The following is a 16,917-nucleotide window of genomic DNA, read 5'->3' on the forward strand; positions in this document are numbered from 1 at the left end:
AAAATGAAAGTAACTTAGCGTCTATTAAACATCCTGTTGCGTAACACTTTGAAAGTTACGCCAATCCCTACTTCCAAGCCCAAAAAAAAAAAAAAAAAATCACAGACCAGGCCATCCATGGTGGAGATTATCCATCAAGTAATTGCAAGGCACCAGGAATACAGAACACATGAAACCATCAGCTGCTTCTTTGTAGTCCCACAAGTTTTAAGAAAAATGTACACTTACATCCCAGTACATGCTTACCTTCAGACATGAGTATTCCCATTCACTTCAACAGAATTATGTGTAAAGCAAAGCATGGACATAAGCACTTGCAGATTCAAGATCTTAAATAACAGGATAAATTTCTCTCTGGCTCAGATCATGTCATTATTGTAGATTATCCATTCTTTCAAATAAGGCTATGCTATACAAAGAGTAACAACTGAGTTAGTAGACACTGCTACCATAATAGATACTGCTATTGTCACTCCTTGAACAGTGTTTTGTGTAATTCCCTGTCAGACTTTCCTCTGTTCACTATCCTTCCATTATTAAATATTTTAAAGAACTTAAAGTCAAAGGAAATATTTAAATATGAAAATTATAGAGTGAAACTGCAGCATACATACATGTGAGCAAGACAGCAGCTCTTTCATTATGTATGTGTCATAAATCTGCCGACTTCTGCTAAAACGTTCCTCCTCAGAATCCAGTTTTTCATATTCTTTTATCTGTAATATGAAAGAAAAGGAATCAGTCAATTAATCTATTTCTAAACCTTTACACTGTTTAAGGAAAGAAAGATTCTTCACTGTGGTAGAAACCTTATTTCCCTTCATCCCTTTCTCAGGACAGGGTTTGTGGAGGTGCTCGTTGCAATTCTATAGTTAAGGATGACTTCTGGATTCCAATCCGAGAAGAGATTTGCTATCCCCCTGTAACTTTTGATTGGAGTAACCAATTTGATTTCAGACTGTGGTGCTTAAAATGGGGTATGAAGAATTTTGTTTGAAAATTTAATAAATTCTGGATTAAAAACATATGCACACTCCTTCCTAAACCATTAGCTGGGCTGTAAATTGTGCGAAGATGATCATGGAACTGATGGACTTGGCAGTTGGGGTGGGACAGGCAGAGGAATATGTATCGGATTGACTATTTTTGAGGAGGCCTTCTTTGTCCTTCTCCACCCAGTCAGAGCACCAACCCTGGTTCTCCTACAATGATGAATGCTGATCCCCAATTTCTGAGATGTATTTGGAGGATATGCATAAAGTAGAACCAGCAGCGTGGAAGCCAAATGAGCAACACTGTTTATGCTGTAGGCCTTAGCAGTAGCACTTTAATATTATATGTATACATTGAAATACACACACCTCCTATAAGTAGGAAGTACCACAAAACAAAGGAAACTAGAGATGGAGTTTGTGAGTGATCAGATCACCCTGTTTAATGAAGATCTCTAACTAGAAATACTGATATTGGACACATCAGAGTTCATACGTAGCTCGGCTGTAGCTCTGAAGAAAATTAACTTCTAATTTTATGCCAGAGTCCTGAGTGCAAGTACTGAGAGAACTGGATAAAACACATTAGGGGTTCAACAGGTTTAATACAGATAACAAGTGCATTCCCTGTTATGACAGTAGTAAGAGTGTAATCCCATTTTACAGTCCTTGCAATCCCATTTTTACAGAATGGAACTACTGAGATACTGTGCTATTTCTGAAACAAATGTGATTTCCTAGTGTTTGTTAGAAGACTGGGATTTGGGGCAGCATTCAGGCCTCTCAATGGGCTGAGCTGAATCAGTTATATGAATTTCTAATCAGTTACCATGGAAAAAAGACTTCTCTGTTTACGTCAGCTTTTTAAAATATTGAGAGTGGAAAATAACTTTTATGATGAAGAGGCTACTGCACTGACTTTCTCTTAAGAGGAGATACTGTATTATCGATATCTGCTGGGAAAAATGACCTATTTCAGGAATTTCTAGTGGCCCCTTCACAGAAGGATCTACACCACCAGTTGCAATGGAAATTTAAGTGAACTTGCTTCCAGCATAGTGTTTATAATTTAATTAACCATATTAAATATGTAGTTAGAACAACAGAATTTAGGTTAAGATATTTGAGAATACTGTAAGAAATATAAGAATGACTGGTTTACAAATTCACTGCAATTTCTACGACTTTTGTTTAGTGAGTAAGCCGCATTAGTGCTGCATAAAGAGATGAGATTATTGCCTCATCAAGGTCTAAAAACTGCTTTAGACATGGCAGATAAGTCTTAATGCTCATTCTGTGATACAGGAACAGACTAGGTCATAACAAATTTGGGAACATCCATGGAGCACTCTCACAGAAGAGATAGTATAGAAGGATAAATCTAGGTGAGAGCTACAGATAACCACGGGGACTTACAGACAGGTTTCGCTCTACTAAAGCAGTAAGAAATCCAGGGAGGAGGCATAAGATATAGGTTCTGTTAGGATGAACCTTAGACTTTGTCTCATGACAGCGAGGCCAACCCCGAAAGACCTCAGATCCATTCTGTTCTGATGAAGAGTTTATCAATGCAAATCTTTCAATGGGAGGATTACTGGCAAGACTCCTACTAGGGCATGGAGAATAAGGAAAAGAAAGAGATAATTTAATATCCCCGAAAGACGGCTTTAGTTTTGATCTACTGAACCTCCTCCAGTTCATTCTGTGAAGACCCAGGATACAAATGAAGCACCGAGTATGCTGATTTGCACTGGATCCATCCATCAGCTTGTGAATCAAGGAAATCAAAGCACTCCAGGGCTGAGACTCAATCTGGCCCTTTTCAAAGCCTCTTTAAGAAGGAACAGAGCATTATGGTTTCCTGTACTTCCAGACCTACAAAGTAAAGGCTGCACAGATGATGTAGTGCCCAGTCACACATCTGTCATTGAGACTAACGTTGGACAGGCTGGTGTTGGTGAGTCTCCACTTGGAGAGAACACATGGACCAGACTCTGGAAAAAGTTTTCATACAGGTGGGGAAAAAACAAGGATCTGTGATCACCACTTTAACATGTGGAAAAGGTTATCCAGATTTAAGAGAAAGCAAGTAGTTCAGGAGATTTAAAACTGACGGACACAAAAGGGTATGTTTTGCTGCCATTTCAGAACACATTTTTCTTTTGGAAGCTGTCATGGTTACAGGGCAAGCAGCAATTTAGACCCCTTTGCAGTCCCTCTCAAGTGCAGCCCTACAAGTAACTACCTTTTTCTCAGGGTAGAATTTCACAATTCATCCCATGCTTAAAATGGGTCTCTGGCTACAGTCCCCATTTTTACCAACTGTTACAATGACACAGCTCTAACTGTATTTGGAGCTTGTGACCAGAGTCTGATTAAAGTGACACAAACGTACTATGAATCCAAAGACCCATAGCAATTAGAGTATCGGGTTAAAAATAAGAAAAGCCTAAACACATAGTCTTACCTAAGCCTAGACTTCCCTTGCGAGTTTAAGAAGGTTCCACTTAACTCAGGCCCACCAAGCATTGGGCTGGGTGAGACAGGTTGCCCCTGCAACTGCTGCCTCTCAGACAGTCTGATGTTCCATTCTGTATCTCTCAAGTCACAGGTTTTCTTTTTATTCATTCCAAAGTCCCTTTGTTCAGAGTTCCTGCTTGAAGATGTCCTGGGATTTTGAGTAGGGCCCCTGAAACTGATCAAACTGACTTATGCATTTCTCCGGAGGATAACTTTAAACGGTGCATTCCTGGGATTATCGTTCTGAGCACCAAGCAATTGAATTCCGCCTACAAATTGTTTGGGAGTTCCTGTAGGATTTACCCTTTACTTATCTTTTAGCCCACAAAGCAATCACTAAAGCTAGATACACAGATATAGAAATATAACAATAATAATTAATAAAGATAATTCCCATGCTCTTCACAGAAGCCTTGCAAAATTCAAGTAGAATTTGTTGCACTCCATCTACACAGATTAAACAACACGTACTCTTCAAGGGGATAAAATTCAAATAGCTTGTTGGAATAAATCCTCGTCAGAGTGAAGAATATGTTCTTGTGATGGGAGCTCAGAAGAGCTTTCTTCCTAAACCTGTGCATGATAATAAAATTTTATAACCACTTCAGAGTTTTTAAATATGTTCTAAGATTGAATCAGAACCTTGAAGGATTGGGAAAGTGTAGCACAAACACTGTCAACTCTTATTACTGGCCAACATTAGCCTCTCTGCAGCAATAGTTTAAGAATAAACGTCACATTGAGTCACAAATGGTAAACCAATTCAACACTGCTGGGCCAACTACCTCCTTTCTTTCCATCTAGGGAAATGAGAATGTGTCATCAAGAATATTCTGACTCTATTACAGGCAAGCGAGACGATAGAAGATGACACTTTTTAATCTCAGATCATGGATGGCATACAAATTCAGCTAATTTTACAGGTTCATTTAATAGAACACTTCTACACAGAGCCAAAAGGAACACGATGATGGGCAGAGCTCACCAACTGTCATGGTTTATCTGATAACTGACATATAGTAGTAACAGCTCCCTCATGAGTTACTGTACTGTCCCATAAATATGGTGGTATTACTGATTCATATATGACAGTCCTCTGGCAGACTGAAATACCACAGCTCACCTTCAGAAATACTATCTGACAATATATCTTTTCAAATGCTGAAATTAGAATGCTTAAGTTACCAAGCACCTAAAAAATGATTTTTGACAGATCTGGATGAATCATTCATCCAGATAAACACACGATCGTGACTCACGTTGCAATAACATATGAGATCCCTTCAGCATGGAACCTTTTTACATCTAAGGATAATTTTTATGTAACAATTTATTAAAATTATTCTACCTGAAAAATGTGGTAAGTAAATCAAACATATAAACATTTCAAAGCTTTCAAACACAATACTTTACTGTAGGAAATACAGCAAGTCTCTTTTTAAAATATCTAAAGGAGACTTCTCTAAAAATACATTTTAAAATATTTTTAGGCCATGTTTTTCTAACCCTTAAAGTGCAACTTCAAATTTTTTCAAAGATAAATAAGTGACATGCAATAACTCATGTTTCTAAATAGTATCTATACAAACTGCTTTCTTGGTTAGACACTACAGTAATTTCTTATATGTATAAACAGATGGAAATCATAGAAAAATGTATTCAGTATTCCTCTTTACAATGCATAACATTTCTTAACTCAAATTAGCAGTTTTGGAGTTCTAAGCATTTATCTTTAGACCAACAACAGCTTAGGAAGAAGCAATCACTTAACATTAACTTGACAAAGCCCTGGCTGGGATGATTTAGTTGGGGACTGGTCCTGCTTTGAGCAGGGGGATGGACCAGATGACCTCCTGAGGTCCCTTCCAACCCTGATATTCTATGATTCTATGATTAATGACTTTGCTAGTTATTATCCTATTTTGAAAGTTCTCTTTTGAAGCAGTCATGGAAGGACAATACCCGCTTCATCTGGATTCTTCTGATATACCAGATCCCTAGTACTCTAACTTGATGTCTGGTTTTGGTACAGAGGCTGTACTAGTATCCTTAGTCAACTATCTCCTTCTGGCAACAGAAAACAGCTGACCTTATTAAATCTGTCAGCAGTCTTCGATAACATTACTCACGAGGTGCTGCTTACCCACCTGCAGAATCTGTCACGAACTGATGGGATTGTTCTGCAATAGTTTTGTTTGTTCCTTTATAAGAAGTCTCAAAAGGTGATAGTAAGTAATTATTCATCACTCTAAGGTCCCTCTTATGCAAAGTCCTAGAGGATTATACTTTGTTGCCCCTTCTGTTCTACATGTAAGAGGCTGCCAAGGAAGTTTGAAGCATTTGGGGCTGCAGTGTGACCAATACATGGATAAAATTCAACTTTACATCATCTTTTTCACAAGTGCAGATGGTGCAGTTTGCTAATTTAGTGATTTTGTTTAAATCACGCAACGGAGAAACAAAAACATACTGGCTGAAAAACAGTCTAGACAAGACAGAGTTAATGCGGATTGGCACCGAATATTATTTACAGAAACTGATTGTAGATGTGACTGCTTTCTCTGTTGGTGTCTCACTTCATGTCAAGTTGGTTAGCAACCTTGGGGGTACGTTTGGACCCTGTTTTACGACTCCAAATTCAAATGCCTTTTAAATTGACTATAATGATTTTATAATTGGATCAGAACAACTACAGAACCAAAAATCAATCACGTTAATGCAGTGAGCTACAAGCAGTCACACTTCATTCTTGAGTCAAGCTCTTAATTCAACTCCAGTTGCAACTGAAAAGACTTTTTTATTCTGCCACATAGAATGCTCCAGGCCATGAAGATGCAGCAACCATTTTCGCCATAGTTCTTAAAATTCTGTACACAGTGCCATCAGTGATCTTGAATTTCCATGCACTGCAAAACTGTGGTCATTTATATCTCATCTGCAGTTAATTACCTTTCACTGTTGCATAATCCATTATGCAATTGTTACCGCTAGATTCATTCAACACCATGTATTCTCCTTAAGACTACTCTTTCAAACTACTAGGAAGCTTCAGTTTGTGTAGAACCCAGCAGTCCAAATAACTGGTAGAGCGAGATGACATGCACTCACTGCACCTATGCCCCATCCAATACACTGGCTCTCAATACTCTTCCAAGTGCATTTCAAGGTGTTGGCTTTAATCTGCATATATAAAGACCTATATTATTTGGGACTTGACTATCTTAGATATCATTTTTCTCTCTATGTACGCCATTATCACAATGGATATAAACGGAAGTGTTTTTGCTGACAGTCTCTAATGTGCGTTTCTGAAGACTGGAGACAAAATCCCTAATGGTAGAACTTCACCCCACAGTGTGACAATGTGGCCAAAAGACCTAATGCGATTGTGAGATGCATAAATAGGGGAATCTCAAATAGGAGCAGAGAGGTTATTTTATCTCTGCAATTGGCACTGCCGCAACCGCGGCTGGAATACTGTGTTCCGTTCTGGTGCCCACAATTCAAGAAAGATGTTAATAAATTGGACAGAGTCCAGAGAAGAGCCATACGAATGATTAAAAGAGTAGAAAACATGCCTTATAATGATAAAGTCAAGGAGCGCAATCTATTTACCTTAACAAAGAAGTGTTACGAGGTGACTTGATTACAGTCTATAAGTACCTACATGGGGAACAAATATTTAATAATAGGCTCTTCAATCTAGTAGGGGAAGGTATAATATGATCCAAAGGCTGGTAGTTAAAATTAGACAAATTCAAACCGGAAATAAAGTGTACATTTTTAAGGGTGAGAGTACTTACTTATTGGAACAATTTACTGAGGGTCGTGGTGGGTTCTCCATCATCGACAATTTTTAAAATCACGATTAGCTGTTTTTCTAAAAGATCTGTGCCAGGAATTATTTTTGGAAGTTCTCTGGCCTATGTTATACAGGAGGTCAGACCAGATGATCACAACGGTCCCTTCTGACCTTAGAATCTATGAATAGCAAGCTGGTCAGAGCCCATATTTCTTAGCTTCTGAGAAATGTGCAAGTCCACATTTTTCAGCCAACTCTTTGCTGAATGGGTCTGAACTGAGACAGTCTTCATTTTAACCTTCTTGTCTTCATTTTAACTTTCTTGTCGTTTTATTTTCTGATTTTCTAAGTTACTGATTAAACTTTGCAGAAAAGGAGCAGGAAAATATAATAAAATTCAAGCTTAAAAAAAACCAAACAGAATCCTCATTCTATAGCAATGTTACATACCCACCTTGCCTAGCCCAGGTGAAGTTTCTTGATGAGAAATGGTGATATTCAGAATATTCCATATCAGCCTGTCTCCTAGATCTCAGCCAATTACTGATGGCTAGATTAAGAGGTATATGCAGATAGCTGACTCTTACTTTGCGTTTTTATAATAACAAAAATCATGTAAATGTATATCAAAATTGTATACATCTCTCTATAAATCTTTATGCCCCACTTGTCTTCTTAGATTATAAATGTATTAAAATGTAGAGACTGTGTCAGTCTTCATATGTATATACACAAATAACAGCTGCCACAATGAGGTCAGGTCCTGATTGGTGCCCCTCAGTCTACTGTTAAATAAATACTAAATAATAAGATATGCAACTAGGTATGCAACTCGATGCAACTCACTGACGTGCAAGATATGCAATTCAGTAATGTCGACAGAGATTGCATGTGCACATCTGAAGGAAGAATATAGCCCCTAAATGTAACTTTAAAAGAAGTATACTAAAGATTGCTCTTTTTAAAAAAAAATGTTTGAATCAATCTGTAAAGAATAAAAATACCCTAGAGGCCTGACAATCCTAATAGTCCAGCCTGCAGCTGGCTTTCGGTTTTGGCTTTAGAATGAGTCACAGCATCCAGAAATAGTTGGCTTCAGTACAATACATACAATAACTTCACCATATGCTCAAGGAGAAAAGGAATTCATATACCTACACTATTCCAATCATAAATCATGATTCTTCCCCCCCGCCCTCCCATCAGCCTATTGGTATTTTTGAAACCTTCTTCGGGTGCATGGATCTGATAAATGCCAATATGGCTAGGTTTCAGTCTACGTGTTTTTTCTTACATTATCATTTTCATCAGCCAAAAGCCTGCACACTGCAGTGGCATCATGAACCAAAGACCAAATAAACTCAACATGTCTTCAACTGAAGATATCTATTACAACTGCACTTCTTTAAGTGTTCTATGAATCCACTGTTACAAAAACACAAGAAGCTTAATAAAAAGACTGAGTCTCAATATGTACAGTTATGCCAAATAATAGCACAGCTGAAACATAAGCCAGCAAAATAATTTCTCATTTCAGCATTTCATTTTGTACTGTTTAAATGTGCGATCATTATCAATGTGATACCAAAGACAACATCGTAATAACCTTACAAGCATGATTTGAAAACTATACAAAAAAGCCAATTAAATTAAATACTTTGTTCCAACATTTTATTTTAAAAAGGCTCTGATATACGTTTAAAAAGCTAGCACTGTTGTTGTAAGATCCAAATGTTACTTACCACCATTTCTTATGAATCATTAATCTACTTAAGGAAACTGAAATGTATCAGAACAATGTCTATCATAATACACCCCCCCCTTTTCCTCCATTATGCCCCCAACCAGTGCCACCCATATGCTCTTCCTACCAAGCCCCACTCCCAAACACAAATACACCTGGTCCTGGCAAGCCAGTAATTAAGCTTATGACATAGAACAACAATAGAAGATAAAGGGTTTCTTACCTCTTCATAAAATTTCAGCTGAGGGACAGCTTCATCAATTTCATTCATACAATAATCTTTAAAAAGCAAAAATCCTAAAAAAAAAAAAAAATACTTTAGAGAGAAAAACATGAATTAACATGGTCACTTCCAGGCAGGATGTAGAGTAAGCAATCTTCTTTTGGAATTTGTTTGTACCTCTGTAAGTATTGTTAATGGCTGAAGTATATCAATTACAATTATTTAATGTCTATACACTATTTTGAAAATGTATAGTAATATATAAGTATTGCTATTAACTTATTTCCCCTGGGTTGCAATAAACAATCCTCTTTCATTTGCTCATAACTGTATAAAATGTTCACATTGTGCACTGAAAATTTTCATGCCTGGTCTCTGACCAAAGGTGAATTTTTTTCAGAAACCTTGAATAATATCCATCTCTGAGTTTTCCATAAATAAGGAGGGTAATTATACATATATTTTCCTGTTTTAAACAATTCAAACCACATTTTATAGTAATAAAAATACCAGCACCACTTTTCTAACCTACTAATACTTAAATCTTTTTTACCCAATATTTCAAATACATTTTATAAACAACATAATAACATTATTTTCAAAGACATTTATAAAGACTTGAAAACATGACTACTGCAGTTTGTTCCTTGATTTCCAAGATGGGATGTTGAGCAGAGTGTTCTTTCACAAGCAGTGTTCAAAAAACATATTGTTTTTATGTATGTCTGAGCTGATATCTGCTATCCTGAACTATCTTTTTGCTCAGCTTAACATGGATCTCTCTTGCCAGAGCTAACTGTTATGGTTATCTCCAAGACTCTAGGACAGCGGTCGGCAACCTTTCAGAAGTGGTGTGCTGAGTCTTCATTTATTCACTCTAATTTAAGATTTCACGTGCCAGTAATACATTTTAATGTTTTTAGAAGGTCTCTTTCTACAAGTCTATAATGTACAACTAAACTCTTATTGTGTGTAAAGTAAATAAGGTTTTTAAAATGTTTAAGAAGCTTTATTTAAAATTAAATTAAAATGCAGAGCCCCCCGGACCAGTGGCCAGGACCCAGGCAGTGTGAGTGCCACTGAAAATCAGCTCGCGTGCCGCCTTTGGCACACGTGCCATAGGTTGCCTACCCCTGCTCTAGGAGCTGTTAATGTACATGCTTTTAGCTCACTTCAGCAACCAATATCTTTTTCCTTACTTGCTCTTAGTAAGTGCACACTGAAATCATAACCAATGACAGATGTGGTCATGAAACACTAAGGTACAGCTGAATAGGCTCTGACACTGACAAACCAGCTCAGATCAAAGCAATAGGTCAATTCACTTGTTTGTGAATATCAAAGTAGTATTGAGCTTTAGTTTGAGTTCAAACTAATTCACTCGTATGCTAATAGAAATCAACAGAGGTGTTGATTGTATTGTTTTTGTTTATCTATATCCTGTACTTAATTAACCCTATATCAAAGGTTTGTGTTAAATATTAAGCTGAAAATTTACTTGATGTGTAAACTTCCTGAAAACCAATGAATGTTACCTGTATTGCTCTCACTTATCTATTTCTATAGTAATGTAATGGAAGACAATTGCATAATGTATATCACTAACTAAATTACTCATCTAAGAAATCTTGTGAAAGCTAAATAAGTACTTAAGGACTTCAGCAGACAAATGCTAATTTCAAAGCAAGTGGTCATTGATGCAGGGACCTGATGTCAAAGATTCAAGATGCATATTTCATCAAAGGAAGCACCCATGTGGGCGAAAGCACCTGTCAGCTTGTCTTCTGTGAGCATGATCTATAACTGCTGATTTAAGAGAATGATCCTGTATCTCTGGACTGGTGGATTCTATCAGGGAGGAATACTGAGAAATTGGACAGAGATCCCTAGAGCCATTCTAGGCAACCCTGAGAGATTTATGGAAAACTAGCAGATTACTACATCTCTGCTACCACTTTAGACCTACAAACTTGGACTCAACTGTTTATCTATTTTACCTGATTTAACTTCTCAATAACTTTAATTTATTTTCTTAGCTAATACATCTTCAGTTACTTTACTAAAGAACTGGCTACCAGCATAGGCGCCAACTTCGTGGGTGCTCCAGGGCTGGAGCACTCACGGGGGAAAATTGGTGGGTGCTCTGCACTCACCTACAGCCAAGCTCCCCGCCCCGCCAGCTCACCTCACCTCACCTCTGCCTCCACCTCCTCCCCTGAGCACATCACGTCCCCGTTTCACCTCCCAGGGCTTGCCGCCGCAAAACAGCTGTTTTGCGGCATAACAAGCTGTGGGAGGGAGGGGGGAGGAGCAGAAATGCGGTACGCTCAGGGAAGGAGGTGGGGAAGAGGCAGGGCCAGGGTGTGGATTTGGGGAAGGAGTCCAATGGGGCAAGGAGGGGCAGAGTTGGGGGGGATTTTGGGGAAGGGGTTGGTATGGGGCAGGAGGGGGCGGGACAGGGGTGGAGTCAAGGTGGGCCCAGGGGAGGGGGTCGAGCACCCACTGACGCCAGCAGAAGTCAGTGCCCATGGCTACCAGAATTGTTTCTGGCATGAGAACAAGAGCATCCATTGACTTGAGGTATGTGATTGGCCCTTTGGGGACAGGAGTGACCTAATAACCTTTCATAAAATCACAGAATAATAGAATATTAAGGTTGGAAGAGACCTCAAGAGGTCATCTAGTCCAATCCCCTGCTCAAAGCAGGATCAACCCCAACTAAATCATCCCAGCCAGGATTTTGTCAAGCTGAGCTTAAAAACCTCTAAGGATGGTGATTCCACCACCTCCCTACGTAACCCATTCCAGTGCTTCACCACCCTCCTAGTGAAATAGTGTTTCCCAATATCCAACTGAGACCTCCCCCACTGTAACTTGAGACCATTGTTTCTTGGTCTGTCATCTGCCACCACTGAGAGCAGCCTACCTCCATCCTCTTTGAAACCCCCCTTCAGGTAGCTGAAGGCTACTATCAAATCCCCCCTCACTCTTCTCTTCTGCAGACTAAATAACCCCAGTTCCCTCAGCCTCTCCTTAAAAGTCATGTGCCCCAGCTCCCTAATCATTTTCATTGCCCTCCGCTGGATTCTCTCCAATTTGTCCACATCCCTTCTGTAGTGGGGGGACCAAAACTGGATGCAATACTCCAGGTGTTGCCTCACCAGTGCCGAACAGAGGGGAATAATCACTTCCCTCGATCTGCTGGCAATGCTCCTACTAATACAGGTGCATTCATCACAAAGTGCAGTTTGTCTGGATGGTAAGATTGGCTGGAGAGCCTAAGGGCACTTTCCCTGACTCCATGTTAAGGCTAATATTTGTTACTGACTTGGTGAAATCTAATTATAGAATATCCCACCAGCTGGGGAGCATCTGCCCTGTTTCCCTACAGTCAGACCTGAGACTGGCACTCAGAGTTGTGAGCCACTCCAGACAGCGTGACACAGCATGAGGTTGTTTTTTTGTTGGCGATGGTTGTTTTTAATGTTGTCAGTGTGGCGCATCTTTTACTCCCCATTGCTTGTTTTTATTTTATTTTTAAATTGTGGCTTGATTTAGGCAGTTTTAAGAAGTTTACAAATCCTATACATGTAAATATGAGAGGAAATACAATAATTATTACAGTGAGCTTTTGATTAGAAAAACATAATACAGTAATAGAATCATTGGCTCTCCCTATTTAACAGAGGTTACTAAGTTACAGAGTAAGCATCTTTACACTACGTATGACATATTGTTTCTAGTGGTTTAATTAAATTGAGTGAAATCTCTGATTACCCATATTTAACAAACCAGGCATGTCCAGCAAATGTTAGTATTAAAAAAAAACCTGGACAAGTGTGCTTGGGTTTTTGTTTTGTTTTGTTTGTTGCAGATGAATGTACTTTGACTACTGAATAAATTGTAACCAAATATCTAAGTATTTATTTGTCCTCTATCTTGCTGAGTATATTACTGGTGCATTAATTTTTTTCATAACAAACACCGCCCATATTTTTAAACCATTTCTCTAGAGCCAGACCATTTTTTCCAATAAGAAGCTTTCAGTAGCCTAGCAGCTACTAGCAGATGAGGGATTAATTCTTCATTTCCTTTTGTGTGACCATTTCTTCTAGGAAGGCCCAGGAAGGTTACCAAAGGATGATTTGGTAATAAATATCCAATCAGCTGTGATAATTGCTTTTGAATTTCATCCCAATAGTCTTTAATGACCTGGACATATCTACCATAGATGCATAAAATCTCCTCTTTCAGCACAATTTCTCCAAAATGTATTCCCATTCAATCTATCTATATTTTAACCTGAATGGCATAAGGCACCATTGAAACAGTATAAGGAAATTTTCTTGTATTGTGTTACAGCCAGAATCAGAAGTCCAGAGAGGAGCTGGAGCAAGTCTGGAGCAAAGCAAGGAACAGGGCAGGAGCAGGAGCAAGACGAGGAACAGGGTTGGACAAAGAGCAAGGCTGGGGCAGGCTAACACCTCAGGGCGGGGGTCTCTTGCCGCTGTCAGGCAAGAGAGAGTTCCAACCCTGGAGTGATGTTGAGCAGACTGAGCTGCTGTTCTTCCTGTGAACTTGACATACCTGGCCTGAGAGTCACCAGACCAATTCCTGGCTTGTGGATTGGCCACAGCCTAGCATAGGAGTGAATCACCTTACAATCACGTCTACTAAAGGTAGCTTTCTGTATAAAGCAGCTTTTCCAGAAAGTTGAGGAACATAATGGCTGATTTGAAAGTACTGGTATCATGGAAGAGTGGACAGTTAAAAGTAATTTTGATCACTAAATAAGTTAGAAAAGTTTCTTTGCTGCATAGCTGGCTAACCATTTGTATTTCATGGCTCGCCCAGTCTTTAAAGCTTTGCAATTTGGGTTAAGATCTAGACTGGTTCCAATGGGAGTCACTGGCATGGGGAAAGAACTAAATTTTTCCCAAGTTCTATCTCACAGCCGTATAGCAGCGTCAGGATGTGTATACATTTCTGGAAGACATGATTTTTTATAAGTCTATGATAGCCTAGTGATATCTTCACTGCCACAAGTTTCTTGTTCAATTAAAAAAAAAACTGTTTGGCTGGATTAGAGAGCCCCCAATCCCTTACTGCTCTGAGTTGATTGGCTTGAAAGAACCGTAGAACATTTGGAATAGTTAGTGCATCCTCTTTAATGGGTCTGTACAAAGTATCTGCACTCTCTCTTTTTCACCTCCTTTTATAACCTTCTTTCAGGTGCATTTAGCTTATGTAAGCAGTCTGAGGGGAGGTGAGAGGGGGGAGGAATCTCACTGAGCTTCACTGCATGGATACTGGTCTCGAGGCTAACAGAAAGCCAATTTGATCATCATGTGATTATTTATGGGGAATGAAACCAGGGAATTCCATTCAACTTCACTGCTTTGAGTCTCAAAGTCGTGTGTCAGTTAGCTAAAATAAGGCCACAAATCCAAAACTAACACATCTGCTTTATTTACTCATTTTACATGACACATAGCCCAATCTTAATCACACTTAAATCAAAGGAAAAGCAACAAAGAATCCTGTGACACCTTATAGACTAATAGACGTATTGGAGCATGAGCTTTCGTGGGTGAATACCCACTTCGTCAGATGCATCGTATTCACCCACGAAAGCTCATGCTCCAATATGTCTGTTAGTCTATAAAGTGCCACAGGACTCTTTGTCGCTTTTCACAGATCCAAACTAACATGGCTACCCCTCTGATACTTGAAACCAAAGGGGGGTTTGCTACTGACTTCAGCAGAAACAAAACCACAGAAAAATGTAATGCCAGAAGAAAAACTGAGAACCAAGGAGTGATTTAATTAACAATGCTGCTGAAACATGACTGAAGTTTAACCTGACCTCTGAAACTAAATTACAATGCTGCTAACGTATTCAGATTGTCACTTTACGCCCACGAGAAAAAGACAGGAGAGAGAGAGAGAGAGAGAGAGAGCAGGAGGAAGACAGCTCCTGAGGATGTGTCAAGCAGAAAAAGAAAAGCTTGATCTGTAATGTGCAAAGTTAAGGCTTCTATTATCAATCTACAGCAGCAGTACTGAGGGGGGTCTGTTCTCCCATAGATAAATACCTAACTCCTTTTAACATCGGAGAGAGTTTCACATTCCGTTCTGAATGGACACTAGCTAATAGTTTTGAAAACAAAAACAAACAAACAATGAACACAAAATAAGTATTAGACTGTCAGATATCACAGGTAATGGAACAAAATTTCATGGATGGACTTGACAAAAACTAGACAAGCCATTTACAACACAAACTTTGCTTCTCTACAAAAGAAAAAGGACACTAAACTATTGAAACTGCTACGTGCCACAAGGAACCACAACAGTGGTTCCTTTAAATCACCCAACAATATCGTTAATCTTTCCAGCTACACTCTTAGCCCAGCAGAAGAGTCTGTCCTATCTCGGGGCTTCTCGTTTTGTCCCTCCAGGCTCACAAACATGATATAGTTCTGCGGTGACCTAGAATCCTACTTTCGACATCTCCGACTCAAAGAGTATTTCCAACACACTTCCGAAAACATAGTAACCCACAGAATCCTTCCTACCAGCACTACAAAAAGAAGGATTCTGCATGGACTCCTCCTGAAGGTCGAAACAACAGACTGGACTTCTACATAGATTGCTTCCGTTGACATGCTCGGGCTGAAACTGTGGAAAAGCAGCATCACTTGCCCCATAACCTCAGCTGTGCTGAACACAACGCCATCAACAGCCTCAGGAACAACTCTGACATCATAATAAAAAAGGCTGACAAAGGAGGTGCTGTCGTCATCACGAATAAGTTGGAATATGAACAAGAGGCTGCTAGGCAGCTCTCTAACTCCACCTTCCATAGGCCATTACCCTCTAATCCCACTGAGGTTACCAAAAGAAACTACACCATCTGCTCAAGAAACTCCCTGAAAAAATAGAGGAACAGATCTGTACAGACTCATGCCTAGAACTCCGACCAGGGGTATTCTATCTGCTACCCAAGATCCATAAACCTGGAAATCCTGGATGCCCCATCATCTCAGGCATTGGCACTCTAACAGCAGGATTGTCTGGCTATGTGGGCTGTCTCCTCAGGCCCTACGCTACCAGCACTCCCAGCTATCTTCGAGACACCACCGACTTCCTGAGGAAACTACAATCCATTGGTGATCGTCCAGAAAACACCATCCTGGCCACTATGGATGTAGAAGCCTTCTATGCCAATATTCCACAAAAAGATGGACTACAAGCTATCAGAAACAGTATCCCTGATAATGTCACAGCAAACCTGGTGGCTGAACTTTGTGACTTTGTCCTCACTCATAACTATTTCACATTTGGAGACAATATATACCTTCAAGTCAGCGGCACTGCTATGGGTACCCGCATGGTCCCACTGTATGCCAACATTTTGACTTAGAACATTGCTTCCTCAGCTCTCGTCCCCTAATGCGCCTACTCTCCTTGCGCTACATTGATGACATCTTCCTCATCTGGACTCATGGAAAAGAAGCCCTTGAGGAATTCCACCATGATTTCAACAATTTCCATCCCACCATTAACCTCAGCCTGGGCCAGTCCACACAAGAGGTCCATTTCCTGGACACTATTGTGCTCATAAGCGATGGTC

General features: G+C 39.5%; 1 protein-coding gene across 3 annotated transcripts in view; it reads right to left on the minus strand.

Moving 5' to 3' along the window:
- Window positions 1-16,917, minus strand: part of GRK3 (G protein-coupled receptor kinase 3) — a 123,115-nt gene that overhangs the window by 50,808 nt on the left and 55,390 nt on the right. For all 3 annotated transcript variants that reach the window (XM_030583012.1, XM_030583010.1, XM_030583011.1), the window contains 2 exons: window positions 9,282-9,355; window positions 615-716 (listed from right to left, as the gene is read on the minus strand). In XM_030583012.1, the coding sequence (XP_030438872.1) occupies window positions 615-716; window positions 9,282-9,355 (176 nt within the window). The remainder of the gene's footprint in view (window positions 1-614; window positions 717-9,281; window positions 9,356-16,917) is intronic.

The sequence above is a fragment of the Gopherus evgoodei genome, chromosome 13 (assembly GCF_007399415.2).
Source record: "Gopherus evgoodei ecotype Sinaloan lineage chromosome 13, rGopEvg1_v1.p, whole genome shotgun sequence".
Taxonomy (NCBI): domain Eukaryota; kingdom Metazoa; phylum Chordata; order Testudines; family Testudinidae; genus Gopherus; species Gopherus evgoodei.